Source organism: Abramis brama (assembly GCF_963993115.1).
Source record: "Abramis brama genome assembly, chromosome: 13".
NCBI classification, from domain to species: domain Eukaryota; kingdom Metazoa; phylum Chordata; class Actinopteri; order Cypriniformes; family Leuciscidae; genus Abramis; species Abramis brama.
Window position 1 is genome coordinate 35,361,583 of NC_139975.1, and position 27,426 is coordinate 35,389,008.

At 36.9% G+C, this 27,426-nt stretch overlaps 3 protein-coding genes across 3 annotated transcripts; 2 read left to right on the forward strand and 1 right to left on the reverse strand.

Moving 5' to 3' along the window:
* The first annotated feature begins 390 nt into the window (after positions 1-390).
* On the forward strand, positions 391-16,897 carry LOC311094435 (nuclear factor 7, brain-like). Its single transcript, XM_084132397.1, has 6 exons — positions 391-1,014; positions 14,552-14,647; positions 14,760-14,990; positions 15,108-15,130; positions 15,212-15,330; positions 15,708-16,897. Exons 1-6 carry the CDS (start codon positions 619-621, stop codon positions 16,247-16,249), a joined length of 1,407 nt encoding a protein of 468 aa, XP_083988523.1. The 5' UTR covers positions 391-618; the 3' UTR covers positions 16,250-16,897.
* LOC311094436 (uncharacterized protein) lies at positions 6,466-9,232 on the forward strand. Its single transcript, XM_084132398.1, has 8 exons — positions 6,466-7,079; positions 7,368-7,561; positions 7,730-7,852; positions 7,936-7,983; positions 8,163-8,270; positions 8,365-8,406; positions 8,602-8,673; positions 8,798-9,232. Exons 3-8 carry the CDS (start codon positions 7,774-7,776, stop codon positions 9,004-9,006), a joined length of 558 nt encoding a protein of 185 aa, XP_083988524.1. The 5' UTR covers positions 6,466-7,079; positions 7,368-7,561; positions 7,730-7,773; the 3' UTR covers positions 9,007-9,232.
* Positions 16,898-24,789: 7,892 nt separating the features above from the next.
* Positions 24,790-26,129, reverse strand: LOC311094441 (uncharacterized protein). The gene is made up of 3 exons (XM_084132403.1): positions 25,873-26,129; positions 25,488-25,592; positions 24,790-25,040 (listed from the first exon to the last, which is right to left on the reverse strand). Exons 1-3 carry the CDS (start codon positions 25,951-25,953, stop codon positions 24,903-24,905), a joined length of 324 nt encoding a protein of 107 aa, XP_083988529.1. The 5' UTR covers positions 25,954-26,129; the 3' UTR covers positions 24,790-24,902.
* Between the last annotated feature and the right edge of the window lie 1,297 nt (positions 26,130-27,426).

Genomic DNA, 27,426 nt, shown 5'->3' on the forward strand with positions numbered 1-27,426 from the left:
AACATCCAAAACTTTTGCAAGGAATGACAGCACATACAGGGGTTATATAGGCAATATTAACAAGGTATTGTGAGACAGCAGAATGTAAGCAAGCATAATGGGTCCAGGCAGTGGGTTATGGGAAATGTAGTCCATGATAAGATGGCGAGAGTCGGGAGGTGTTTCCCCCTAGTGGAGATCATGGGCACTCCAGCTGGTGGATGTGACAGTCTTATATGACCCACTAGAAGGGACAATCAGTCTTATTTTTTTTGGAATCAAATTTTTATATAACTGACTTAAAAAAGTTATGAATCGTTTTAAAGAAAAAAAAAAAGACTAACTTACTAGTTTCAGTGGTTTATGCAACCAGTCCCAGAAGCTCCAAAAGTTCATCAGAAACTCCACCCTCTTACAAATCCTTCCAGGAAGTGACTAGTCATTATTTCTGCCTTTCACTTTTACTGAAAGCTAAAACGAGTCGTGAAGAACAGAGGAGGACACATTATATTAGGGCTTTTGTGTATTTCTGAATGAATCTAGATTAGATTTTGATTGTAATAGTTGTTTACTCTTTAAACCAAAGTTCAGAAAGTGAAAGTAAATTGTAGATTATTGGATCTTTTACAAGACGAGGAAATGGATCCAAAATCTGTGGAAGAGCTTTCTTGTCCTGTTTGCTTCGAAATCTTCAAGACTCCTGTTTTTCTTTCCTGTAGTCACAGTTTTTGTAAAGAGTGTCTACAACAGTTCTGGAAAACTAAGGAAACTCAGGAGTGTCCTGTCTGCAGGAGAAGATCATCTAAAGGTGAACCTCCATGTAATCTAGCGTTAAAAAACTTGTGTGATTCATTGATAAAGGAGGGGAATGAGAAACGTTCATCAGGATCTGAGGAGATCTGCAGTTTACACAGTGAGAAACTCAAACTCTTCTGTCTGGAGGACAAACAGCCTGTGTGTATAGTGTGCAGAGACTCAGAGAAACACACCAATCACACATTCAGACCCATCAGTGAAGTGCTTTCATCTTACAAGGTAAGACTAATGTCTCTCATTTCAAATGTTAAATACAGTGATATACATAGAAACAGTATTATCCCCTTACTGTCGCGAATTTGCAACAAACCGCTTCCATTCAGACTGCAGGCGAGATAGTGTGTGTTTCCCCCCAATGCCTGTTTGTGATGTTAGTGATGTTACGTTCGTGAACGAATCGTTCTTTTTGAACGAATCTTTTAGGTGAACGAATCGTTCTCGTTCACGTAATCATTGACTCATATTCTCGTTCACTGAAATTCCTCCCTCCACTATGGAACGCCGTTGGGGACAATACTTATTATATGCAACGCGTGAAATTTGGACGCATTAACACGCACAGTTTGTACGCGTAAATACGAAGTATATGTTCGGGTGTCGCGTCAGACCGCACAACAGCCAATAGCGTTGCTCTATTTAGGATTTCATTTGCATTTGTGATGCGATGGCACGTTGCTGTATACATATATAAACATCAGACGACATTTCTTTCCGTGAGGGATGATGTGCTGTTAGGTAAGCAAATACCTATGCAAACGTCACACGTAACATTTGTTCGTGAATGAGATCGTAATTTTACGTTGGCATGTACATAGGCAAGCGTAAAACTTTAGAGTCAATGATGCATTTATACGTTGGCTGTGATGTCAGTGCTGTGTCATGCTGTGGCATCTCATCCCGTTTGTACTCATGCAGGTTTTTTGTCTCCGGTAACGTGGAAAAGTGGATTGCTCTCTACGAAGGCTCTTAGAAATTTTTTATTAAACTGTCAAAGAACTTTTACAGACTGCATTCAGTTTGCATCCTCTTATAACAGGCTATATACACATGTACAGTGCTTAATTTGTAAAGTGGGAGGTCCCGGAGCGCAGATCCGGCGACTCAAAACGGGGGTTGGAGGTAACGGAACAAAAAAAAAAAAAAAAAAAAAAAAAATTACACTGCCTACGTAGCTTCTCTGCAGGGACAGCGCCAGAGAATTTTTAACGCATGTGCTGAGTGGGTGCTAGATTTGACGGAGAGCCGCGCAAAACTTGGCCACTAAATATTTAATATTCAGTTATGTTAATGATCACAATTAAAGTTTTAATTTTATTAAATTGAACAAGGGCAACTTTCAGCATTCAATCAAATAGGCCTATTCTAAAAGATGTAGGCTATTATTAATAATAATGTTATTTCAACACAATATCTCGTTATTTCGAAATAATATGTGTGCGTGCATCTGTAAATCCGGTGATGCGTGTATTGATTTTTATTAATAAACAAGTGTTTTCTCTAAAAGTGTCGACTCGGCTGCAAAGATGAAGTTGACGATCGCCATCTCCGTGTGAACGCGCTTATAGAGAGAAATGCACATAAATAAGACTAATGGATTACATAATCAGAGAGTAGCCTTTTTCTTTTTTCGTTTTGAATTATTTCGTTTAAAGACATTTCAAGCTTTGTGTATTTGATGTATTTGTAATGTCTGTGTGAGGCATACACTGAGTTTCGTTAAGTTAGGGTGTGCTCTAGTTCACGTGCAATGGAAGTGAGCGCGCGGGCGCCTCCGTTATATTTGTTTCGTAGGCCTATTTATTAAATACAGGCAATTGGTTGATGAAAAATTTATTAAAATTAAGATACAATTTATACAAAACGAAATTCACTTTAAAGAAAGGCTTTCTACAAAACAACTTCAACTTCAACGGTCAAAATCATGTCTGACCCGCTCCATGTCTCATATTGCGCGGTCGTGCTGTTCACTTTTCATAAATCAACATAAATGAAAAAAAAATAACATTATAATATTTTAACAAATATGAAACCAAATGCGCTTTTTTTAATGGCTAAAACAGTATAGTAGGCCTACATACTTTCTATTTGTACAAATTTCTGCACATTAATTTAATTCTGAATTTTGCACACACAAGTTGAAAGGCATTTGTTCAAATCAAGTTCACGGATAATTGTGCGTGCATTTATTAATCATTATGATACTAAAATCCTTACAAATAGGCTATGCTATGTACAAAAATCAGAAAAGCCCAAATCAGAAAAACAAATCAAATGAGCCCAGAATATGAACGCAATTACACGTTAAGCATTTTCCTCCCATAGAAACCCATTATAAAAACGCTTAATGTGGCTTAATGCAGATTAGAATGTCCCCTTATTATGTCGAAATAACGAGATATTATGTCGATACTAGGCTACTGTGTCCACCGTGGTCTCCTTTTTGATCAGCGGAAACAATTTTTGCTTGTTTGGGATCTGACTGTCCAGCGTATTTGAAAAAGTTAAGCAAACTTTCCTGTCTTTTTGACATTTTTTCCCTGCGTGAAACGATCGAGGCTAACAGCAATCTCAACTCGTACAACAAGCGCGCAAGTCATGTGTCACAAACATTGAACACTACACAAACAGTATTTATTTATTTATTTATTTTTCATTTAGGCAATTAATTTTAGTGACACAGTAGGTGCCGGATCCAATAAAAAAGGTGCCGGATCCAATGTCGGAGGTGACGGAACATGTTCCGGCGTGTTCAGGCTCAAATTAAGCCCTGTGTATAACATATGTTAACATATGTATACAACATACAACACTGGATACGGCCATAGCCAGAGTTTAATCATTAGTGAGGTCCAGGGTGGGGTGTCAATAATTATACATAATAGTGCCAATAAATGCCATAAATCATTCAACTTTAATAAATACAATGAATAATAAAGTTAGCAAAGGCTAAATACTAAATACTATTGTTTTTTCAAAATGACTGGAGTAATCTCCGAGTGGGCCAGCATCAATCTGGTATGAGAGACTCTGGAATGCTCCTTGAAGTCGGGATGTCAGTTTGACACGAAATAATTAATACACATATACTGTATACTGTATATGTCAGATAAAAATAATCTAATAACAACAATATATTGTAACAATCACAAATTTAACAATTATATTATAACAATAAGGCAAATACAAAAGCAGAAAACAAAGCACCAGTAGCCTATGACAATTTACAAATCTTTATTCAACATTTAAACACAGACACAATCATACGACACATAAACATTACAGAATCACTACAGCAGGCGGACCACGTAAACTGTGGGGCAGCCAGTCCAAGTCCAAGTGTAAATAGCAACAGTTGTGGATTCAGTAGACATTTAGATGCTATTTACTTATAAATAGTGACAGATAACGTTACTATTTGCTCATCAGTATTGTTGTGCATTAAACATCCTGCAATATAACTGACAGTAGATTATTAGATTTATAAAACAATATTAAAATCATGGCAACTTATTGAGATATTAAAGACTAGAGCTACCCCTAACCTTACCCTAAATGTAACTTTTATGAATTAAAATGAATTTTAAGTCAAATAATTTTTATTGAAAACAATTTTGCGTTTAATAACTGTAAAGTTATTAAAAAAAAGCGCTGTCAGTGGGAATAGAACCCCGGTCTCCCTTTACACGTTACGCCACAGAAACCGCTGACTAACTTTTTCCACATATAGGGTAGACTGGCCTAGTGTAATTAGTTCTGCCAACAAGTAGGCTATTTGCAGTGGTCCAAATAGACACCTCGAATGCATTAACCAGAGGGGAAATAGGCTATGGTCGTTGGATCACAGAGACCACTCACTTTTCCTACAGGACAAATTCCTTTAACGTTACAAAATAATATAATGTTAATTCATGCAGTCATTGAATGTATTTAATCATTGACTCTAAATTATCACCAGTTTAACTAAAACAGAAAAATTTGTATGTCGCACATCAAATAACACTCAGAAATATTACACATTCAAAAATGTCATGTTTACACGACGAAAACGTTCGTATAGAAACACGTAACAAAAAATACACGGCCAAAAATGTTGCGTTAAGGCGATACAAACGATTGTGTCTTTAAATAACATGACACAAAACTTCGCGTTTAGACGTACAAAACGTTCGCGTTTACACGGACCAAAAAGACGCGTACAAACTGTGCGTGTTAATGCGTCCAAATTTCACGCGTTGCATATAATAGGTATTGTCCCCAACGGCGTTCCATACTCCACAGCCGCGCAGCGCATGCGCAGCTCAGTGAACCGGGTAGCTCTGTGTTTTCAACCTGTCAAGAATGACTAAACCTCAAGCCAATAGCCTTCGAGTATGAGATGTGACGAAGCATGTGATTTGTTGGATGTAGTGAACGAATACGCCTTCACTGACTGTGACCGAGTTGCTTTTGAGTCTGAACGAGAGAGAGAGATCTTCTCGTGAACGAACTGGTAGGCTACATGTAAACACGTGACGTAACGGCGACCAAAAGTGACGTCAGTATTGGTCGTGGGTTCGTCACGTCACCAAGAACGCAGAGAACGGACTTGTGTTCTTGTGGAGACCGGTCTTGCCAAGCTTCCTTGGAAGAACGAACTCGGAACCGGCCGCAATGACTTCTGGGACACCAGGCGAGTACTAGCTCAAGTCTGCATTCGATGCATCCTCGGTATCAAGAACACATCCGGGTTCTTTCATGCGTCCTCTGTACTTGCGTTCTTGAGAATTGGGTCTGAACTTCGACGGTTAATGATGACGTAAAACGAGAACACAAGGACGCAAGATCGCTGAAGAACGCATATTGAGAAACACCCTATGCCACGACGTTGTGGCAACGTCATCACAAGGTAGTCTCGTGACCACAGCTCTTGGTCGCTTCCTTACCTTCCCACAACGTTGTCTAAAGACCAGCTGATGACCAATTATTTTGGTCATTTTCTAACCTCCTCACCACGTCTTAGCCACGTCATTTCTTGACTTTAAGCAGATGTACATTTTAATAGAAGAATTTGTTTTCAGATGTTTTATATGTACAGGTGCTGGTCATATAATTAGAATATCATCAAAAAGTTGATTTATATCAGTAATTTCATTCAAAAAGTGAAACTATAATTTAATTATATATATATATATATATATATATATATATATATATACATTTATAATTATTATTATTTAAAAATGTTACCCTATTCACCTGTAGTGTCTCACTTAAGACTCATTCAAGTCATACAGATTTCAACAATTTCACTTCGGTACAGTAGGGGGCAGTATATGCAACTCTCAAACGCTTGCAGCCTCCCCATATCCACAAAAGAAGAGCTTCCGCTGCTGGTTGTGTTGAATCGAAGAAAGAAGAAATACACCATTCCTTCACGACAAAACACAGGTAAGTGTAAATACAACCCGCCATAAGGGTCCCACACATTCTCTAAAGTATTTTCCGAATTTTACATTTTAACCAAGATCTCTGTTTCAAATGTAGGTTAAAATGGTCGGCAAACGCGCCCGCGCGTTTTGCTGGATTTTCTTCACATTGTAGCACAATAAACTTGAAAATACAGAAAAAAGAAATATAAAAAAAGAATCTGTGATATTTCTACTTTTGTATGTGTCCACTTACAATCAAATCAAAACATTGTGCTTTTGTAAAATAAAGAAAATAAACAGGGTGTGCGTTCTGCCTCTCCGTCGCGGTGAACTTTTTTTTTCTTGAGCACGTCTATAAACTGAAACAAAACTCAGCGAATACTTGTCACACATTTATGAGCCATACACCTTTATAATCATTTAAGTGTGTACTTTTAAATGATCGGATTCAAACTGAAAACAAATATTCTCTGTTTAAGTAATTTGTATAAAACCAACAAGATGTCCAGCTTCTCAAACGCTTGCTCATTTTTAATTTGACCACGCCCACGCGCGCAAATGAGATTCACATGCAAATCGTAAATTTTTTCGCAAATTTACTGCTGTAGTCTCTTACTGTGGTAATTTATTTCATTATCCTGGTAAATAGAATAGCTTATTTCAGCTTTATTATTTAATTGTTGTTTTGTATTATTATATATTGTTTTTCTGCCTTCCCAATTCCTAGAAACCCTGTTTTTGTCAGGAAATGTTGTATTCACACAATAGTGGTGTGGGAAACTATTAAACTCACATCTATTTTCTTCCATTGCCGCTTTCGGTAATTGCAGATTTCCGTGATTTCCGATTTCAGTGAAGATTGACAGTGTTTTTCAGGTAAGCATGTTTTAAAAGTGATAGTATTAAATGCACTATACAAATATTGTTATTGGGGGACTGTAAACTATTCTGTTTTTAGAACTTGACAATCCCCTAACTTACACCTTTTCAGAAACATATCAATTGGCTATCATATCCTTACACAACACATGGTCTCAAGTGGATAATTGCTTTTGCTTATTTTATTCACAAACCATACTTTTTCACAATGTTAGGGTGTTGTAGTTACATGGAGTTTTAGGTTCTCTAGCTAAACTGGCATCATAAAATTTGATTGTATTTTAGGATGAAGCCAAGTCGGAGAATCTATTTACAGTCCTGGAGAGCTACCAGACGCACTCTCCAAAAACTCCATGCAAGCCAGGCAGAAAATGCCCGTGCGACCCAGACAGGGAATATCTGAATGTCATGAAGAGGGGAACAACCTGATCCTGATACTTGGATTTCCAGGAAAGTCAAGGTGTTTAGTGGTGTTACAGGTACAGTTGTATTAATTTCTTGTCCTGTTTTTGTTGTGCATGCTTAAGTAAATTTTTTTGAAAGCTGCTAAGAAAGCAAAATACATTGCATCATGTAGAATACTTGTGAAATGTTTCAACTAATCCTATATTGTTTGTACTTTCCCTAATGTTCACATTTCTTTGTAGCTGACTTTAACCAGGCACTTCGGTGGTTGAGAAAGGCCGAAACAATGTCAAACGTGGAAAGTGCCGAGGATGGGGCTGTGCTCTCAAAAAGGACATCAAAATGTGCTTACAGCAGCGATGAGGGTATTTACATTTTCATGTAGTTATTTATTACATGCTGTATCCCTGACTGGTTTGTTGACTGGAGTTTATTGTATGCTTTTTAGATGAAGGCTCTGCGGAACAGGTCCTCCATACTAATAAGAAATCCAGAGGTATGATATTAAATAATTGTTCAATATTTCTCAAGCATGCCATGCTTCACAAGAAAATATAAGAAATTTTATAAGAAAATTTATAAGAAAATCGCTAGCATTACATTTTTGGAAATCATTAGACAGGGTCCTGTAAATGAATGATTAACCAAAGTATCTTGGTAATATGTATCATCTAGATTTGTCCCATGGACCACCAGAGGTGCCACTTACACGGAAATCTTCTGCAGGACCAACACACCCTCCACCTCCCATCTGCATCTTTCCGCAGACAAACACTATGAACAGTAAGTTAACAATTGTTGCATAAGCTTTGTCAAGTTGCGCGGATCTATATTAAAATATACCTTATGTTGACATTTTTTTTATTTATTTACACAGACCTTGATCCAGTTAGTCCTATTCAGCCTGAGATGTCTGATGGTATGATTATATTTTTAGTGTTGGTTTAATGACTTTGAAAATCTTGTTTATTTGTAAGTGTTACAGTTATCAACATGGTGACACACAAGAAATGTAGCCTGGTGATTTGAACTTTGGTAGTTCTTGTTTTATAACATGCTGAACCTAAGTGTTGAGTTTAATCGCTTGCATTTTGTATTGCATATGTGCACACAGAAACTGCCAGCTGCTCCTCAAGTGTGTCAGACTCTATCTCCGCCTTAACCCAAACGGTTACAGTAATGCAAGGTATGTTCATTTTTATTGTGGGTAAATTTCAGTCATGTAATAACTGCAATGTGTTATCTTTGCACTTTGTACATTTCTGACCTTCATTTTAATGTCTTTGAAACATTTTGCATTTCTGAAACAGAGACACTTAAGGCAATGTTGACCCGCCAGGATTTGACAGCAAAAAACATCCAGGAGATCCTCCTCCGGTTAAACCAGACTGGAGGAGCCAGCCAGGGTCCGGAGACTCCAACAGAAATCGATGTGGCCCAGTCTTTGGAAGAACTTGCTGTCTTGGAGGCAAAACTGAAAGAGCTTCTGGACTACAAGATTTATTTAAGATTTATTTAAATTGTTTGTCTAGGTGCAGTCAGTCTCAGAAGTGGCGGTCCCACAAGAGATCAATAACCAGCAATTCAGTGACACAGATTAAGATTCAGATGAAGACCTTTTTAAAGTGTTGTACATAGTGACGTTTATTTTTTTCATTTTTTGCTTTAATGTATAGTTGTTCATTTTTTCCCCATTTGTTATTATAGTGTCTGTTAAATTCTGTTAAATAAAATCTGCAAAAACACTTCAGTTCTTTCAATTATTCTACAATGTTTTTTAACATGTGTTTACATTAGTGAATGTTTAAACATGTTTTTACCAATTGTTTGAGTAAAATGTCAAGATTTGAACAGTAATGCTAGTTGAAACAACAAACTTAAGTTCTGAACAAGAACCACAATTATCGATGTTGCTGTGACAGTAGTGGCAGGTAAATGCTAGTATAAATGGATGTCAATAAATCCACTGCAGAATGAATATGAATATATGAAAAAGTGTCAAAAGTCATCAAATGACCAATCGGCGACCTTAATTAAATAACGTTGTCGCAACGTACTGGAGATGTTGTCACGACGTCGGTTGGCGACGTCGTAGCGACCTCTTTTGGTGTTTCACTTTGACGGTTGTGGCGACGTCATATGCTAACGTAACTAAAAATGCGTGACTAAAAATGACCAGCACGTGACGTCATCACAACGTCATATTGTTTGCTGGGTATGTCGTTCGTGAACGAAAAGAACCAGTTGTTTGAACGATAATGATGGCGAACCGATAGAGCTAGGTTTGTGTAGTCAGCATATTTGCATCAAAGAAGGAAATTTACACTTTACCATTGTAATGAAAACAGTTTAATAACGCAAGCTGATGGTTAAATATAACAAAGACAAATTAACATCGTCATTTTGTACTTGTTTTGAGCTAAGGGGGGTGCACTTGACTGTTTACTTGATTTAAATTTACTCTTCTCTTTACCTGCTTTTCTTTTATTTTGTTTGTGTTTTTTTAGACTTAGTTTTGTGGTATTTTGCACTTTGAAAAATTTACTTTACTAATTGTGTTCATTTTGTATTATCAAAAATTAATTAATTACGTTTTATTCATGTCATATGCACTTCTCTAAAAACTAAAACAAACCAAAAAATATGACAGTATTGGTTAGGTCTCATTTGCGTAACGTCAGCAAATAACATTTCAGTTCGGGCTGTGAAGGGGCATGTAATTGGTTGGATCTACTGAACGAATACGCCCATCACTGACCGAGATCGCTCTGTTTCGAGTCTGAACGAGAGAGAGATCTCGTTTGTGAACGAATTGATCAAACTGGTACATTTCGTTCGTGAATGAGAGTACTGGGTAGATCGGTCATTTAGCATGTGATTCAATCTCATTCAAAGCGCAGTTATAGGTGTGCATATAATTGTTTATCATATTTAACATACAGAACATAACTCAACGTTTAATATAATCCCAGATTTATGAATGTGTATGTCTGACCAAACAATTAAAATGTTAATTATGCAAGAAAACCTTGGTTTGGTCATTTGAACCTCTTATTTAGACTTATTTTATTAATTTAGTAAATAAGGCACAAATTTTAACAAAGCCAAATCAGGTTTTTTTTGTAACAAGTAAATACGTTCGTTAAAACATAGCATAAAATACACTCTTTTTCGCCACCTGCTGCAGTATTTATGTAATAGGAAGAAATTGTCACTGAACGAATCAGTGAACGAATCATTCTGGTGAACGAACTGAAAATGAACGAGTCTCTGGAAAGAATCAAAATTTCAACCACTAGCACATTTGATACATACCTAGGAACCTTTTGCACGCACTGGTTTCTCGTAGGAGCGGTCGGAGTGGGAACTACATCCGGTTCACGGAAGCTAATATTTTGGTTTGCAAAATCCGCATATCAAGGGCGCAAATGTGGAGAAATTGCCCAAAATGAGTTAAGTTGTGCTAAGATAAAAATATGCACCAGCTTATTGATTGCTTCTATAGCTATGTTATTCATATAGACTTCATGTGACGAATATTTTTTACGTACTTTGTAGATTTCTGTTTGTAGCAAATTCGCGACATTGGTCCATAACGGCTGGATTGTGCTATAATCAGGGGCGGCTGGCCAATAGTGATGGGTCGTTCGCGAATGAGCCGGATCTAAGAGCCGGCTCTTGTAGGTGAACGACGGGAGCCGGCTCGCATATCTGAAGAGCCGACTCTATTTTTAAAAATATAGCCTATAGAAATTAAATCATTATGTAGGCTAATAATGAAATAATGAATGATTTTAATTGCATTTAAAATAATTGACTAATTCAAAAACCAACAAAAACATAATTATATAGGCCTAAAGGCGCACACACATTTGTTTCGACTGTCTGATCAGCCTCACATTCTGTTCCTGTCAATCATACACGCGATGTCAACCAATTAAACTGCATGAGGGAGTGCCGAGCAAACTCACACACACACTAGAGATGCGGATAAACCGCGGATCAGGCGGATGACGTGACGAAAAATAATATTTTAATTAAATTCGGGCGGGTGGCGGTTGAACCAAACAAATGAAAAAAGTTTGCTACTAAGCAAACCTGCAAGCTATGCCCAGCTGTCAGTACTATTGGAGGAGGCCTAAACGTCTCTTAGATGAGACCGCCTGGGTTATTTTGTTTCGATATTAATTATATTTTAAAACAGCCAATCGTAGCCTACTACCACTGTGGAATATGCATTTAAAAGAGAGACAGATAATGGTCTGATATGACTCAGAAATGACATCGGGCAATTGCAGCGCAAGATGTTCAGAAGAACGCAAGAGCTAAACTTCTACAAGCTCAATAATATCCACATTAAAAAGTTAAAAAAAGAAGGTAAGAAAAATAGTCAGTCATAACTTTGCCCATTAATTAGATGTGCAAGGCAAGCAGGCTAGTTTTTGGGTTGTTATGGACAATTAAATATGTGAATAGTCACGTTGCACAGTTGTGTGGTGGACTTTCAGCGAGTTAAAACATATTTTTTAAAGAGCCGTTTGTGAGTCAAAAAGAGCCGGCTCTTTTCAGTGAGCCGAGTCAAACGAGCCGGCTCACGGAAAAGAGCCGGAATGCCCATCACTACTGGCCAATAGAGGGCGCTAGGGCTCCGCCCGCACTCATTAATGAGCCACACTCATTAAATAAATAAGTAAATACATACATAAATCATACATACAAATTGTCAGTATTTGTGTGTTTAAGATATTAAATGCACCCAGTATATGTGAAAAAATGACAGAAATTAAAAATGTCTGCTTTTTCAACACGTCTCCTCCACCTGCGTGCACGTCTCATCAGCTCTGGGGCGCTGGAGAGAGGCGCCCCAGAGAGGCGGGTCTGTGGAGCAGCTTAGCCAATTGCTGATTTAAGATATACATGTTTGACATAAACTGTAGCCAATCAGCGAGCTCAAATCTAGTCAGCTATGGGCGATTCTGTTAGCGCCCCAAGCTGCGCGCGCCCGAGCCGAGGCGCGCCCATCTCTATCAGACAGCGGTCTATCGGCCTGGCTAGCTGGATGCGGTCATGCTAATGCCTTGTTTTGCTTTCCGTGATTACTTTTTAAAACAACAGGGACAGATCCAGCATGGACAGTTACCGGAGTGAGGGACCTGTCTGAGAAAGTAACTAAACTTTTTGAGATAAATTTCAAATGCAAATGGAAAGTTTGTGCAATTTGTTTGTTTTTGTGTAAGAATGCTTCAGTCTTGTAATATGGCATTAAATAATTACTGACTTTTTTACAGAGCACTGGTATCATGCAGTTTGTGTTAAATTGTGTTTGGGTGGTTAATACTAATAATTATTTGTAATATTATTTTTCGCTTTACAAAGATATGTAAAGGCAGTGGTTCTCAAACTGGGTTTGTGGTGGTTCTCAAACCGTGAGGTGACAGAAGGGGGTGCGGGAACAAAATGCTGAATTTTGCCGTTCCTTTAACGTTAATACTTCCTCATCTTAAAATAAGATTAAAACTGAGCATGCATTTCTCTCAGGTTAAATGCTGTAAATACACGAAATCCGATCAAATTACCTCATCTTTTGCGGTAAAAACTGTCTGCATTTAAGCAGCGTGTATGATATGACAGCTGCCGTTACCTTTGTAAAAGTAGGGATTTAGCACTTACTAGCATGAAGAACAAATATAGACACAGGCTGAGCGTGGAGATCGATATAAGAATCAAACTCTCTTCGATACAAACACATACCCTGTGTGAGTTCCTGTGTTTAATGTTGATCACATTATATGAAGATCCACACGATTGCAAATGTGACATTGATTTTATACAACAGTTCAACAAACGAAATATTAATATTAAGTGATGTTCATTTTCAACACAGTTGTCAGTATTTTTACAGTAAATTAATAGCTCCAATAAAAGCCACAGCAGAACTGCAGCACACAGCAATGATTGTGAACGAATCTTTAGTCAATGATTCAATGATCAATTCATAAATACAGCCACTTGCTTTATTACTGAATGAATGACTCGATGACTCTCCACCTACTGGCGGTTTTAATTTAATATTTAAACATCACTTCGTTTTTACCATCATTGCATATTTATCTATTTAAAAAAAAATTTAATTCAAAGAATTATTTATTTTATAAAGGTATTTGTAAAGGTAAAAATGCACTTGAAAAAATCGATTTAAGGGGGCAAATATTGTCCCTTACTGAAAAAGGTGTGACTGAAGAGTGGGGGTGCGCAGAAGGATATTAAGCCCCTTGGGGTACAACTCTAAAAAGTTTGAGAACCACTGGGACTGGGTTAAGAAATAGAACAAAATAAACATCAAAGCACAATACACATACCAAGGGCAGAAAGTAGGCCTAATACTCCCATAATGCTGTATTTAGATGGTTTCAGGCAAAAAAAAAAAAAAAAAACAATTCACAAAAAATAGCATGTTATGATATAACACTATAAGAATATATAATGTATGCACTGGAGAAACAAGGAAAGAGTTAAACGGAGTGTAACATGGAATGTATAAAAACTACTGTCAATGTTAGGGAGTAGGAGAGTGTTTTGTTTCTTGCTGTTGTCAAGATTCATTAATTTGTCAATTAAAGTTTATAAGTTCTAACAACTTTGTGCCATGAATAAAATCTACATACCTGAGATGGGAAAATGTGTTTTATTAATTTTACCATTTTGTAAAAAAAATTACCCTAAATGCCTGTTGTCGCTAATTTGCAACATACCTAAATTTATATCTATTCTATATGGTATAGACAAATTAACAATCTCAACTTAATTTAGCATCAGTTTGGAGCCAGAAACACATAATACATTTTTTTTTTTAATTGTAAATAAATTCAGGCGTTTATTTGTGTATACAATAGACCAGTATTTATTTTTACTCAAACTAAATCTCATAATATTCAGACACAAATGCTTCCATGAGAATGACCCATTCAACATATAAATAATATAACAATAAAAACATTCAAACATACAATGTTTAAACCTCTTAGAGCTGCACAAGTTTCACAGATTTTCATCTTAACCTGTAGGAGGAATTTAATACAGCACTGACGTCCTTACAAGACAAGCTCAAACATGGAGAAGAAATGAAGAAAAAGTGTGATGAAACAATTGAGCACATCAAGGTGAGGATATAAAGAGTTAAATACTCAACATTCACACACAGAGTTTATTATTGACATTAGTGGAGTGTGTGTTCATACAGCGCTGACTGAAGTGAATGTGATTTGATTTCAGTCTCAAGCTGAGCACACAGAGCGTCAGATTAAAGAAGAGTTTGAGAAGCTTCATCAGTTTCTCAGAGACGAAGAAGAAGCTACAATCACTGCACTGAGAGAGGAAGAGGAGCAGAAGAAGCAGAGGATGAAGGAGAAGCTGGAGGAGATGAACACACACATCTCAGCTCTTTCACACACAATCAGAGACATGGAGGAGATGATGAAAGACAATGACGTCTCGTTTCTAAAGGTGACAAATCAATCTGGCTTCATTCTTTGTGTATGAAACAACTTGTATAGAGAGACTCATTGACAATGAGAGTGTTTGATAAGATATTAAAATGTTTTCAAACTCTATATTTTCCAGAACTTTAAGGCCTCAATGGAAAGGTGAGTGAGCTGCTCGTATCTCTTCTCTCAGTGGATCTGAACTCAAATTCACTGCAGTTCTGACTCCTGAATGTTCCTCAGAGTCCAGATCTCACAGCCGGATCCACGGATGAGTTCTGGAGCTTTGATTCATGTGTCGCGTTATCTGGGTAACCTGCCGTTCAGAGTCTGGGAGAAGATGCTGGAAACTGTCCAACACAGTGAGTCTCAGCAGATTTGACACCAGTGCAGAAGATAGTTCACATATAAACACACACAACATCAACATTTGATAGAAATATATTTAATAATCACTACAAAGTGAATCTGAACTGTATTTCAGAAAATCATCAGATCATACAGCAAACTTATAATGAAAAGTCTATTCCTCATGGTTTATGTTTATGTATTAGGAGACAATAGTGTTTATTGAATACTGATATTAAACCTGAAGCCTCAATCCATTCTGACAGTAACTGAGAGACCATTGTTATGATAGCATGATTTATGATCTCTTTCAACAAAAGAAAAATGTTTAACCTTTACATTTCTAATACATCATATCTCATCCTGTAATCTGATGTTATTCTCTTTGCAGCTCCGTTGACTCTGGATCCAAACACAGCATATCCTCATCTCACACTCTCTGCTGATCTGACCAGTGTGTCGCTCAGTGTTGGAGATAAAACACTTCCTGATAATCCAGAGAGGTTTGACAGGTGTGCATGTGTCCTGGGATCTGAGGGCTTTAACTCAGGAACACACTGCTGGGATGTGGAGGTTGGAGACAATACAGACTGGGTTCTTGGAATAACCACAGCATCACACCAAAGGAAGGGAGAGGATTTCTTTGAGTCTAATGTCTGGTGTGTAGGGTGCATGTACAGCGAATACGGCTCAAGATCCCCAGAGCAACCCTACACTGTCTTCACTGTTAAACAGAAGCTTCAGCGTGTGAGAGTTCAGCTGGACTATGACAGAGGAACAGTGTCATTCTCTGATCCTGTAACTAAAGACTGTCTGTGCAGATTCAGGACATCCTTCACAGAGACTGTCTTTCCATTCTTATTTAATCTCTGCACAACTCCTCTGAGGATCTTACCAGTTAAACTGTTTATTACAGCAGAAAATCACAGTTAAATCTGATTCTGCTTCTAGATTAATACAGTTTTGCAAATTATGTTTCAATAATAACTCTGTAATCAAAGGGTCTCATTGATCAATCACAATTAAATGCTAAATTTAAAGTCAACCTTTAACCCGTGTGTTTCCTTAAGGACATGTTTGTCTCTTTCAGGTTTCAATTTTTTTTTAATCATTCATTGTTAATGCCAACTGCATCAAATTTGGTACAAGTGTGTATTTTTATTGGATTTTTCTTATTTCACCTTCATTTCCTTTCATAAATCACTGGGTACACAAAATATTTACACTCAGGACCTTAAGGACAAAAATGTCCCCATTGAAACCCATTAAAACTGTCCATTTCTTTTTATCTCAGGGCCATTTAACTATAAAATGATGCAGTCTTTGTTAATAGACTTTTGTTCTGCTGGCAAGGCTTACATGTACTTTTTTTTACTAATTTTTTATTTATTTTTTACAAGATAGCGTTTTTTTTTTTTTTTTTACAGGTTTGGTCTATAAAGCTAATACTCGCTTTTTTCGTGTTTTCTGCTTGTGCATATTAGAGACGATATTAAAAAAAAAACTAAAAATAATAGTAAAAAAACTAGTAATGCAGATGTGCAGTTGCTCACTGGTTATGATGATACGCTTCTCATATCAAGAGTCAACTGTAAATCAACAGCCCTGAGTCAAAGGAAAACTGATAAGGAACTTGATATGAGGACATTTAAGTGTTAAAAGTGATTTTTGTCAAACCCATGATTCAACACACAGTCTAATAATAATCAGGGTTGTTCAACTCCTGAAGAACTAACTTTCTGCAGAGTTCAGCTCAAACACACTGTAAGGGGTTTTACAGTCAAAGAACAGAACCAGATATGATGAATAAAGACCCCGAGTCAGAATTATAATAAATTAAAGAAAAGTTTTACTGAAGATGGTTTGTAGTTTCATCAGGCAGAAGTCAGCTTCAAGACTCAAGTTCGTAGGCCAATCCGCTTACAGTTACAAAGATCATACCACACACACACACACACAAAACACACACACACTGCAGTTTTACCCTTCACCAAGGTCTAAGTTATGTCCTTGCTTCAGGTTGAATGATTCTCATTGGCTAAGAAAAAGATAAACATAGTAATTTTAGGCACGTCATGACCATCCAGGGGGCTGTTCCATAAACCAAGATTAGAGTATAAGCCAGGCTTATTTCGGTTAGTCAGGCTTATTTTTGGTAGATTCGGTTTCATAAATCAAACTTAAAAAAGTTCAAACTCAGTTACCCTGGCAACTTATGCTGGGAAACTAGCCTGGTCCAGGGCAGGCTAACTGTCAGGCTAAGCCTCAGTTGTTACACAGATCCTCTAACTCTGACTGACAAGAACACAATGATATTACCACTGACACTCTCTCATACCATTATTGGACTTTATTAACCATTATTAGTCCAAACATAAATACACAGTATACAGAAACTTAAATAACTTAAATATCAACTTAAATAAGGCTACAATGATACATTAGACAATATAGACTTATGAATACATTTCTCTCTGGTTTGTTTGACAGCTGTAGTATATGTTTATGATTATTAGAAGAACATTAGAACACAATCTAAAAAAAAAGAATCACAAAAATCACAAAATTAAAAATAAATAATTACAAAAGCACAGTATGAATTTGAACTGGTAAGATGAATCTGAGCTTAGTAATTGACAGTATATTAGCCTACATTTGAATATATCATAAAAATACACTTGTAGGTTTAAAACTCTAAATAAGGCACATCTAATGTCCAAATAACAAATATTTTAGCACACACACACACACACATACATATATATATATATATATATATATATATATTATGTACTTTATTATGTCTTTCAATTCAAACACATTTAACACAATTATACAAATTGACAGTTCCTTTAAAGACATATTTCCCCCAATAAATATTCCTTATTTTTCCTTCTACTTTTTTCTTTTGTGATAATACCCACCAACACACATGATTAGAACAATAACCAAGAAGAACATAGTTAGACTTTTACATATGATTTAAGAGGGAAAAGACAAAAAACAATAAATAAATATTAATAAAAATGTAACATTCACATATTTATATCAAACTCTTATAATGACACATAATTCCTAATAGTTATTCAAGTAATATTATTTGAATATCAAATATTCAATATAAAATAAGCAAATAAATAAAATAACAAATAACTAGCCTAGAAATAAAAGGGAGGGTTATATAAAAATGTAGTTAATGTAGACTAATAATATATATTCCTTTCTTTTATGGAATATTCTTTGATTTTAGAGTTGCACATATCTTTTCAAAATGTATACATTTGCTCTTAATTTCATGTTATCCTCTCCATAATGTAAAGTACATTAAGAATATATTATATTATATGTATAATATATAAAAAATAATTCTAGAAACTAAATCTAACCACTCATTTAAAACTGGGGATTCTTGCTTTATCCAAAAAATTATTGCATTAAAAGCTGTAATTCTCAGCATTCTAAATAAGTATATGTCATCTTTATAAAGTAGCATAGGTCCTATACCCAAAACTATATTTTGTATCTTTATATATTTAGTTTCTTAAAAAAAAAATCTTCCCTGAATTAGGCTACTTCTGTTCACTGAAGTACTTCTGTTCGCTAGAAGTTCACTGCAACTTATCCAACATCCTAAAGATAAATTATTATAATTAGAAGATATTTCTAGTGTTATAAAGTATCGCATATTAATTTTCCAAGCAAAATGTATATTTTAGTCAGAATTATTGCGCTGCTATTTGGCGCGCATGCGCGCAGCAGTGCTCGTTCAATATGAAGATTAGCAGTAAAATGGATACATTTGCTCAACTTTCTAACATTTACAGATGGAGAATATAACTGTTAAATGTAAGTTTTGCACTGGGGGGGGGGGGGGGGAGACATGTCACAAACGCATAAAACAGCACAAAATATACGCTGTTTGATGGTGGATCGATTTGATCCACGATCGACCTCTAGAGCTGCTTCAGAAACGCGTGCACACGCAATTATCTAGACTAGATAAACCTGGATCAAATTAGTGAGATTGCGTGAACTTCAATTACCTTTTATGGAACCACTTTAGCCCCAACTTATTTGTTAGGCTCATTCAAGTCCGGTTTTGTAGTTTAATCCCCGCTTTTCTAAGCGGCTTTTATGGAACAGCCCCCAGATCGCAGATTTGGGTTTCTGTGCGTCAACATGTCCCGAACAACAACTCAGTCAATCTCCAATAATGCCAGTGGTTTCTTAACCTGTAACCAAGAAGACTAACACACACACCGACACACAGCTTTTCCAAGGTTGGATTTGGCCAGGCTCTAACTATAAACAGGAGAGTCGTCTCAAGACATCAAGATAATGCGTTCTTTCTCTCAAGGAGAGCTACACTTTAATATAACGCAGTTTAGTAAAGCTTTAACAAAGAAATGGTCCCTTAAACCCTAGACTTCAATGATCCTGTGACTTATAGTCGTCAGGGTACCCTAGAAAAGCAGATGGATGTATTGACACATGTTAAAGAAGTCCATACTTCTTTTTGGGAAGCTGGGCTAAATGAGCAAGCACTGTTCCTGCATTCCTGACATCAGCTTCAGTCACCGCTCAGATATTTAAAGGTGCTCTAGGTAACTTTTTAACCTTAACTGAGCAGCTTCGGAGTCAGTGGAATGGTTATATTACTTATTTCGAGTTGAATGGTGGTGGTTTCGCACCCCCCTGGTGCCCGAGAGCGGAAAAAACTCACTTGCAACTTTGGGCCGGCGGGTCGGCGTCAGGAAGTATCGCGTGATATCAGATCTCGCGATGTAACGAATTGCTTGACGGCACTGCACACGTACACGCCCCCATTCAAGCACCGGCTAGCTATAAGCAAAGGGCAACGATAGATTGAGTTATGGCTGAGGCTGTAAAAAAGATGCAGAAAGCTAGGAAATCTTTGTCGGAGGACCAATGAAAGAGGAAACGGGAGACTGACCGAGCAAGTCAGACTCGAGTAAATATCGGACCGGCTTTTTCAGAATGGGGAGAACTGAGAGAAACAGAAGCCTGCAAAACAGATGCTGATCCTGCTGTTGCACTTGTAAGTATCTTTGGAATAAACTGTGTTTAATATTTAAATTTCAAGTAATTGCGACCTCAGGATGTTTGCTATTGTCTGTAAAGGTTTTTATTATGATCGCTGTCTGTAACGGGCTTACTAGTACGCTAGATACTATAACTTTGATGTTAGCATTGTCATTAGCAAACACGTTTGATTTCTGTAGTTGTTTGGCCGTTCCTCTGTCGGTTTTATTTGTGTAACTTACACTTTTATTTTATGTCACTAAGTCAACGCGTCTGATAATAGGCAATAAACATGTTGCACATATCATGATCGAGCTAGAAAAAACGTTCTGATGTTTTCTTAGACAAGCAAAGGTAAACCGTCATTCTACAGTACCAGATTAACTTATAGACCTTACTAATATAACTTTAGACAAATATTAGCCTCCGAGATATATATATATATTTATGCTCATGCCCATTCTCCCAAAAACAAACAAACACCAAAGCAGTAGTTCGCCTCGTTCATATCGTTCGTTCCCGGTAAAAATAATAGTATGCATGACAACACAATAAAAAAATACAAATAAAAATCGCCATCAGTTGGAAAGAAAATATTGCTTTACTTGCGTCGGTAGACATAACTGGTTTTGAAATAGCCGGTTCCTCTGCTCAGCTGGGTTGCTCGTGGCGAGGGACAACAGTTCGTTTTTATGACTGAGTGTTTGAAAGCATTTACTACCAGACACTAGGGGGAGCTTCGTAGAGAAACAACACTCAGACTTGCCTGGTGTCCCTTTAATACAGACTTTAGAGAATACATGAAAAGATCATTTCAGTAATCACACTGGTAACTTCTATAACAAAGTACAATCTCATAAGCTTAGAGAAGTCATTCAACTCATGTGATATTTAGAAGGAAAAATATTGATTAATACCTTGATTATAATCACTCATTACATAAGAAGCAGTTTATTTCAAAATCCACACATTCATTCCTGTAGTTTACAAGTAACCCTGAACATCTCGGTTAGGTGTGTTTGATTAGCATGAGGAGCAAAACTCTTCACTACAACACAAAAAAGGATAACAAAATAAACAAATCTGCTGTATAATCTTACAGATGGGCCACAAATCAACTTAATTAAATAATTAATTTAAGTTAAAAATGTATTCATCTGTAATATTATTGTAATGGCGATCTAAGACGTTTTTCGTTCTTCACCATTTCCACAAGGGTGTAGCACAAAGGATTTGACGCGTGAATCCATCATTTGTCTTGTAAACTTTACTTTTTCTTTGTCAGGTTACATTTTAAGAGAAATAAAACACACACACACAAAAAAAAAAAACGATTATAAACTTTTTCACGTCCAATAACATGAATTCGATCCTTTTCACGGTCAAAAGACTGTCTAGCACCAACCCTTCCTTCTTCCTTATTCGGTAACACTTTATAATAACGTTCAGTTGTAAGTCATTTATAAGTGGTAATGATGAACTAATCATTTACAAAACATTCATAAATGATTAGCAAGTGATATACTAACATTTTATGTGTTTTGTAAATTCTGTTACAAGTCATTTACAATTGATTAGTAAATGATTAACTAATCATTTACAAAACATGAATATGCGTTTCATAAATGTTTAATAAATGTTTTTTTTTGTTGTTGTATGTATGTAGCAATTAGAGGGTGCAAAAAGTGTTGTAAATGCCTTAAATACATGTACAGATCATTTACAGGTAAGTGTAACACATTTACAAGTGATGAATAGTTTACACTTTAGATTAGGGGATGCAGAAAGTGTTGTAAATGATTTATTCATGCGTTTACTCATCTATAACAGGTGTTGAACACCGTAGTGTATACTGCAGTGTAAGTGCTGACTGGTGAGGGTATAGACAGCTGTCTTCTCTGAAACACATGGAGTCTTTAACCACTGTGCACCTGATGTGAGCAAAACAATTTATTAAAGGGGTCATATAATGGTACATGCACTTTTACAAGTTGATTATACTGAAATGTGTGTTGGCAGTGCCTGTACACAACCATCATAAAATGATAAAAATCCTTCCCGTGTTTTTTTATAATCTTCTTATATGTTTTCCCATCTCCTAAATCAAGCCGTTGGTTGGACGCCCCTCCCACGATTGTTGATTGACAGCAGCATTTCAACACAGACCCGCCCTCGCTCCTGAGCGAGCTGTCAATCAAAGTCAGCACGGACCGGCGCGGTCATTGTTGATATGCTGGAGCACTGTCTGATGGCGTCTAAGCGATTGTGGTGTTCTGTTCTTGGGTGTAATAAGGAACACAGCATCATTTTGATGTTCCTAAATCCGAACCGCTGAAGACGCAGTGGCTGAGTTTGTTTTCGAAGGGAATATTCCCCACGATCAACAGCAATGCTTTCATGTTTGCGCGAATCATTTCACCAGACTGCTTTACAAACGAGGGTCAGTAACGTTATAAAGCTGGTTTTGCTAAGAAGCTGCTCCTGAAAAAAGGATCGGTACCAACTATTCGTGTTCCTGCTGCACCTCCAGAAGAAGAAGTGAGTGTAACGTTTTATTAACCTTTATATTAATCTTTGCAAATCACTAGCACGCTTCACGATGAATGCGGCTGTTTACACTCAGGGTACATTACGGCATGTTTTCTATGTACAACGTTCTCAATATAATTCATAATCCCACGTTAATAATGAACACCGCGTTATGGTTATTGTGTTATGGTTATAACAAACGGTGTACGCACAGAACAGAGGGGCGGGGTGAGCAAAGCTCATTATCATTTAAAGACACATGCATTTAAACGGCATGCTGAAAACAGAGCTGTTTTTGACCAGGTAAAATAAGTGTTTTGGACAGCGTATTTACGACTACTTACCAACATATGGCACACGTGAACTGATGCCAAATATCGTGATGTGTTCAATATGAGACTTCTTCAGCGCAATTTCCTACTGATAAAATTTGTGTCTGTTGTTAACGCCACAGGTTTCCCATTGAATGGGAAATGGAGTTCCCAATGGAGTTCCCAAATCGTCCATAGAGTGATGCAGAGGGGCAAACAGACGCAGAGGGTCTTCACTGTGACTCTGGGGGCGCTTGACCATGCTTCAGTTTTTGACGCCTTGGGAGTGAGAATTGGTTGCAACGTGATAAGAAGCTTTGACGTTAGTTGGGCTGATTTTTTTATTTTGACGCAGATAGAGTCCCATATGATAAGACTTTAATTGGCGTTTTTGTTAAACAAACTTTTCCCATTATAAGTAATGAAATGCTCTTATCAATCTAAACAATAATATTATTAATATTTACAATAAAAAAATTTTACAAGAAAATCCAAAGCATTGGTTCTCAAACTTTCGAGACAATAAATGTCCCACATCTGATCATCACCATCTTAAGAGGACCAATAGGTTTGACTTGGAAAATGGATTTCAAATTTTTCACTTTATTTTAAAGGGTAACTCAACCCCTGGTCAGAGCCTGACTCCACCCACTGGCAATATTTGAAAAATGCTGGAAAAGTGGGCAGAGCCCAGTGGAGATAAGAGGGGACGAACCGAGGGGGGCGAGCACCTGACACCCGCGTTTCAATAGCGCATGCTCTCTGTAGGCGTATTCACATTAGCAGATAATGAGTTGCCATGAGAACGACTGACATCTCTATCTTTTCATACAGATTACATAAACAGAGAATATTTGTTTTCGTTTTGAATGAGATCATTTAATAGCAGAGACTTAAATGTTTATACAGATATATTGCTTATGCCTGTGTGACTAGTATTCGCTGAGTTTTGTTTAAGTTTAGAGACGTGCTTCAGAAAAAAAGTTCACTGAGACGGAGAGGCAGAAAGCACACCCTGTTTATTTTCTTTATTATACAAAAGCACAATGTTTTGTTTCGATTGTAAGTGGACACATACAAAAGTAGACATTTTACAGTTTCTTTTTTCATATTTCTTAAAGGAACACGCCGACTTTTTGGGACTTTAGCTTATTCACCGTATCCCCCAGAGTTAGATAAGTCCATACATACCCTTTTCATCTCCGTGCGTGCCGTAACTCTGTCTGACGCACCCAGAAATTGAAAATGCACCCATGTACAAAATTCAACTGCAGTAGCCACCGTTCAACCTGAAGAGGGCAGCACTCAGATGTTTTTACACCATATATTCTAGAATTAAAACACTTTATACCCAAATGTCAAAAAATTTACTTAAATCAATGAACAGCACTAAAGAAGCCCCAGTCTTACAGATCATTAACTAAAAAAGTTGTTTTAGGGTTTAGTTACCCTTTAAAGCAGCTTTTTTCTTTTACTATTTTTGACAATTTGGGATAGAGAAATATTTATGTTCAGTTATTTCAGCAATATTTTTAGTAAAGTGAAGTGAATTGGTGTTGTTCATAAACTGACACAGACACCGGAGGGTTTGAATATTGAGTTTAATATTGATGAATGAAACAGTTTTCAATAGTTCCTCTGTACAGTATGGCAGCTCATTGTGTGTCTGTTGTTAGATCAGACAGACTATATTCTGCATGCTGTTAGTGTTTAAATTCAAAAGGGATCAGAGGATCACTGGCGGTTTTAGGGCACTGGACTCCAGACACACTCTTTGGCATATCTATGTAGATAATTACAGATAAAATTGCATGAACGCACTTATTTACTCCGACGTACACCTGAGAGAGAGAGAGAGAGAGAGAGAGAGAGAGAGAGAGAGAGAGAGAGAGAGAGAGAGAGAGAGATGAATTTATATGATCTCTTCCATGTAAACTCTGTTCACATTGATAGCGACCTGAACACATTTATTTTCCATGACAGCAAGCACATCTCTGCGGGTTCTGCGACAGTGACAGAGATCTCTTGCAGAGGTTTGAGTGTCCATCAACGCTACAACGGTGAGAGAAGTTTTCTCTTATAGGCTCCAAATGCAGTGAAACTTTATACAGTGACTTGATGCATTTTGACTTTCAGAGAGGACGGAAAAATTACTGGACACTTCGCACCCGTTTAGGACACACTGCCACAGTTGGCGTGATGATAATAGAAACATACAAATTGTGCCTTGGAGTTTCAGTGATGAAATCATAAGCTCAAAATCCATAAAAAATAAAACACAGACTTACCTTGACCAGAGTGTGTGTTCCTCCCATCAGACTCAGACGCCTACAGGTTAAAGGAGTGAAAAAATCTAAGTTGGCTCCAACCTCCTTCTCTATTTCTGGCTTCATCTGAATAAAAATTTTAAAAATCACATTTTATATTCATCTATATTATTATCATTTTTTCAAAAAGATTAATTTAATTAGTCTCTATGGAGTTATGTGACGCCTATCCTTCGGATACCAGAAAAATCATGTAAAAAATCATGTGACTTTGAGTGAAAAGTAAAACAGTTCTTTTAAATATGACAACAAATAAGTTTCCCCACACATTTTACAGCACCAAAATAGATCATTTTACTAGACTGTGTTTTAACAAAAACTGCATGAGTGATTTTCTGTGTCCAACCTCAAAGCAGAACTTCTTCACGTCTTCAGTGACGAGCTCCTCTGTGCTCCATTCTCCATGTTCTGGCATTGCTGTAGTCATTGTGCTGGGGATCAAAGCCTGGATGAAATAAACTGTATTATCAGGCAGTTTGTCTCACAGATTGATTCTGTTCCACTATTTATGCTGCCAAAATCACGTGACATCAGTCGTCATTGTAATTCCATGTAATCACATCAAAGGGAGTTTTACTAGGGAGATGTTGTAATATTTAGTTCCTGTGAAAAAACTGATTTATTACAGATAAATAAGGACACAACAGAGCAGACAATGAGTGAATAACATATGCCAGTGTAAGAATTCATTTTCCTGCTAAGACAAAAGCTGAGATAAAACTCACCCTGCAATAAAGCAATAAAACACACCCTGGACAGAAGATCGCAGAGAAAGAGCACAGGACATTTTCTTGTCCAAACTTTTCTCCTTCCTTATCTCTGCATCGCCCTCTCCCTCCTCCCTTCCTCTCCCCCTGGTTCAAGTCACTAAAAGTTCACTGAGTATGTCTATATATCACATATGATGTATCTTGTGAATCTATTTGTTTTTCCTTTTCATGTTTGGTATCATTTTAAATGTCTCAGTGCGATTGGTAAAATGGTCTTAATTTCATTGCAGTCATTGGTATTATGAGAAAGATTGAAAACTTCTGTTCTCCTCTTTGAGTGATGTCTCTTCAAGATATCTGTTGATTCTCTCCTCTCCCCTGAAACCAGGTGTCACCCCCTGGGGTGCATGAATTGACCCAAAACAACTCTAAAAAATATTGTACAAGCCTTTTGTTCTGGTCTGGGTATATAATGGCAAGTGGCAGAGCAGTCTGTGTGAACCTGTACTGTGTCAGTGTTTTCCCGAGTCTTACACACTCACACACCACTGTAAGAAGATTAATGTGTAGTCTGGTGTTCCCGCAAATCTCTTCCAGGATAGATCAAACCGAAGGCACTAATGAATGGAGCATGGAGCACATCATTAAGGAGACCTTCCGATTTCTGACTATCACTGACTTAGCACGCTGCATTTTGCGACTATTAAAAAAATGACACCTTTTGTTATGAGTCAGCAGAGAGCGGCCGCTTAAGGGTAAAATAGTTCGCACTGCATCCTCTGACTATTTCAGAACTGTCTAAGTTTGTGATCGTGAGTGCACATTCACGACGTGACGTCTCAAAGCAATACCGGGTCCTAATGAATAAATATTTGAAAATAGGGATATTCAGAATAATCAAAGATCTAAATGACAATCAAAATGTATGATTATTTTCTAATAAGAAACACGATCTAAATTTGATTATCATTTGAGATTGGAGTCAGATTAAGCGTAGAGCTAAAGTAATATTGAAACTAAATTCTAATAAATAAAGTGAACTTCACCGGAGCACTGAACAGACATACACGCATTATACCTTCGCCCAATGGCTGGTCTTTACACCAGTTTAGGCTAATACAGTTTTTTACTCTTTGATGACTATCACTTTAAAATGGACCCACAAAACCATAACGTTTTTCCTTATTGTA

What these genes read in the sequence shown, in the direction of transcription:
- LOC311094435 (XM_084132397.1), top strand. Translation starts at nt 619, where the DNA reads ATGGATCCAAAATCTGTGGAAGAGCTTTCTTGTCCTGTTTGCTTCGAA. An exon ending in AAGTGCTTTCATCTTACAAG is followed by an intron (nt 1,015 to 14,551) that starts GTAAGACTAATG and finishes CTTAACCTGTAG; the next exon opens with GAGGAATTTAATACAGCACT. An exon ending in ATGACGTCTCGTTTCTAAAG is followed by an intron (nt 14,991 to 15,107) that starts GTGACAAATCAA and finishes TATATTTTCCAG; the next exon opens with AACTTTAAGGCCTCAATGGA.
- LOC311094436 (XM_084132398.1), top strand. Translation starts at nt 7,774, where the DNA reads ATGTCAAACGTGGAAAGTGCCGAGGATGGGGCTGTGCTCTCAAAAAGG. An exon ending in GCAGACAAACACTATGAACA is followed by an intron (nt 8,271 to 8,364) that starts GTAAGTTAACAA and finishes TTATTTACACAG; the next exon opens with ACCTTGATCCAGTTAGTCCT. An exon ending in TCAGCCTGAGATGTCTGATG is followed by an intron (nt 8,407 to 8,601) that starts GTATGATTATAT and finishes ATGTGCACACAG; the next exon opens with AAACTGCCAGCTGCTCCTCA.
- LOC311094441 (XM_084132403.1), bottom strand. Translation starts at nt 25,953, where the DNA reads ATGACTACAGCAATGCCAGAACATGGAGAATGGAGCACAGAGGAGCTC. An exon ending in TGAAGAAGTTCTGCTTTGAG is followed by an intron (nt 25,593 to 25,872) that starts GTTGGACACAGA and finishes ATTTTTATTCAG; the next exon opens with ATGAAGCCAGAAATAGAGAA. An exon ending in GAACACACACTCTGGTCAAG is followed by an intron (nt 25,041 to 25,487) that starts GTAAGTCTGTGT and finishes TCTCTCTCTCAG; the next exon opens with GTGTACGTCGGAGTAAATAA.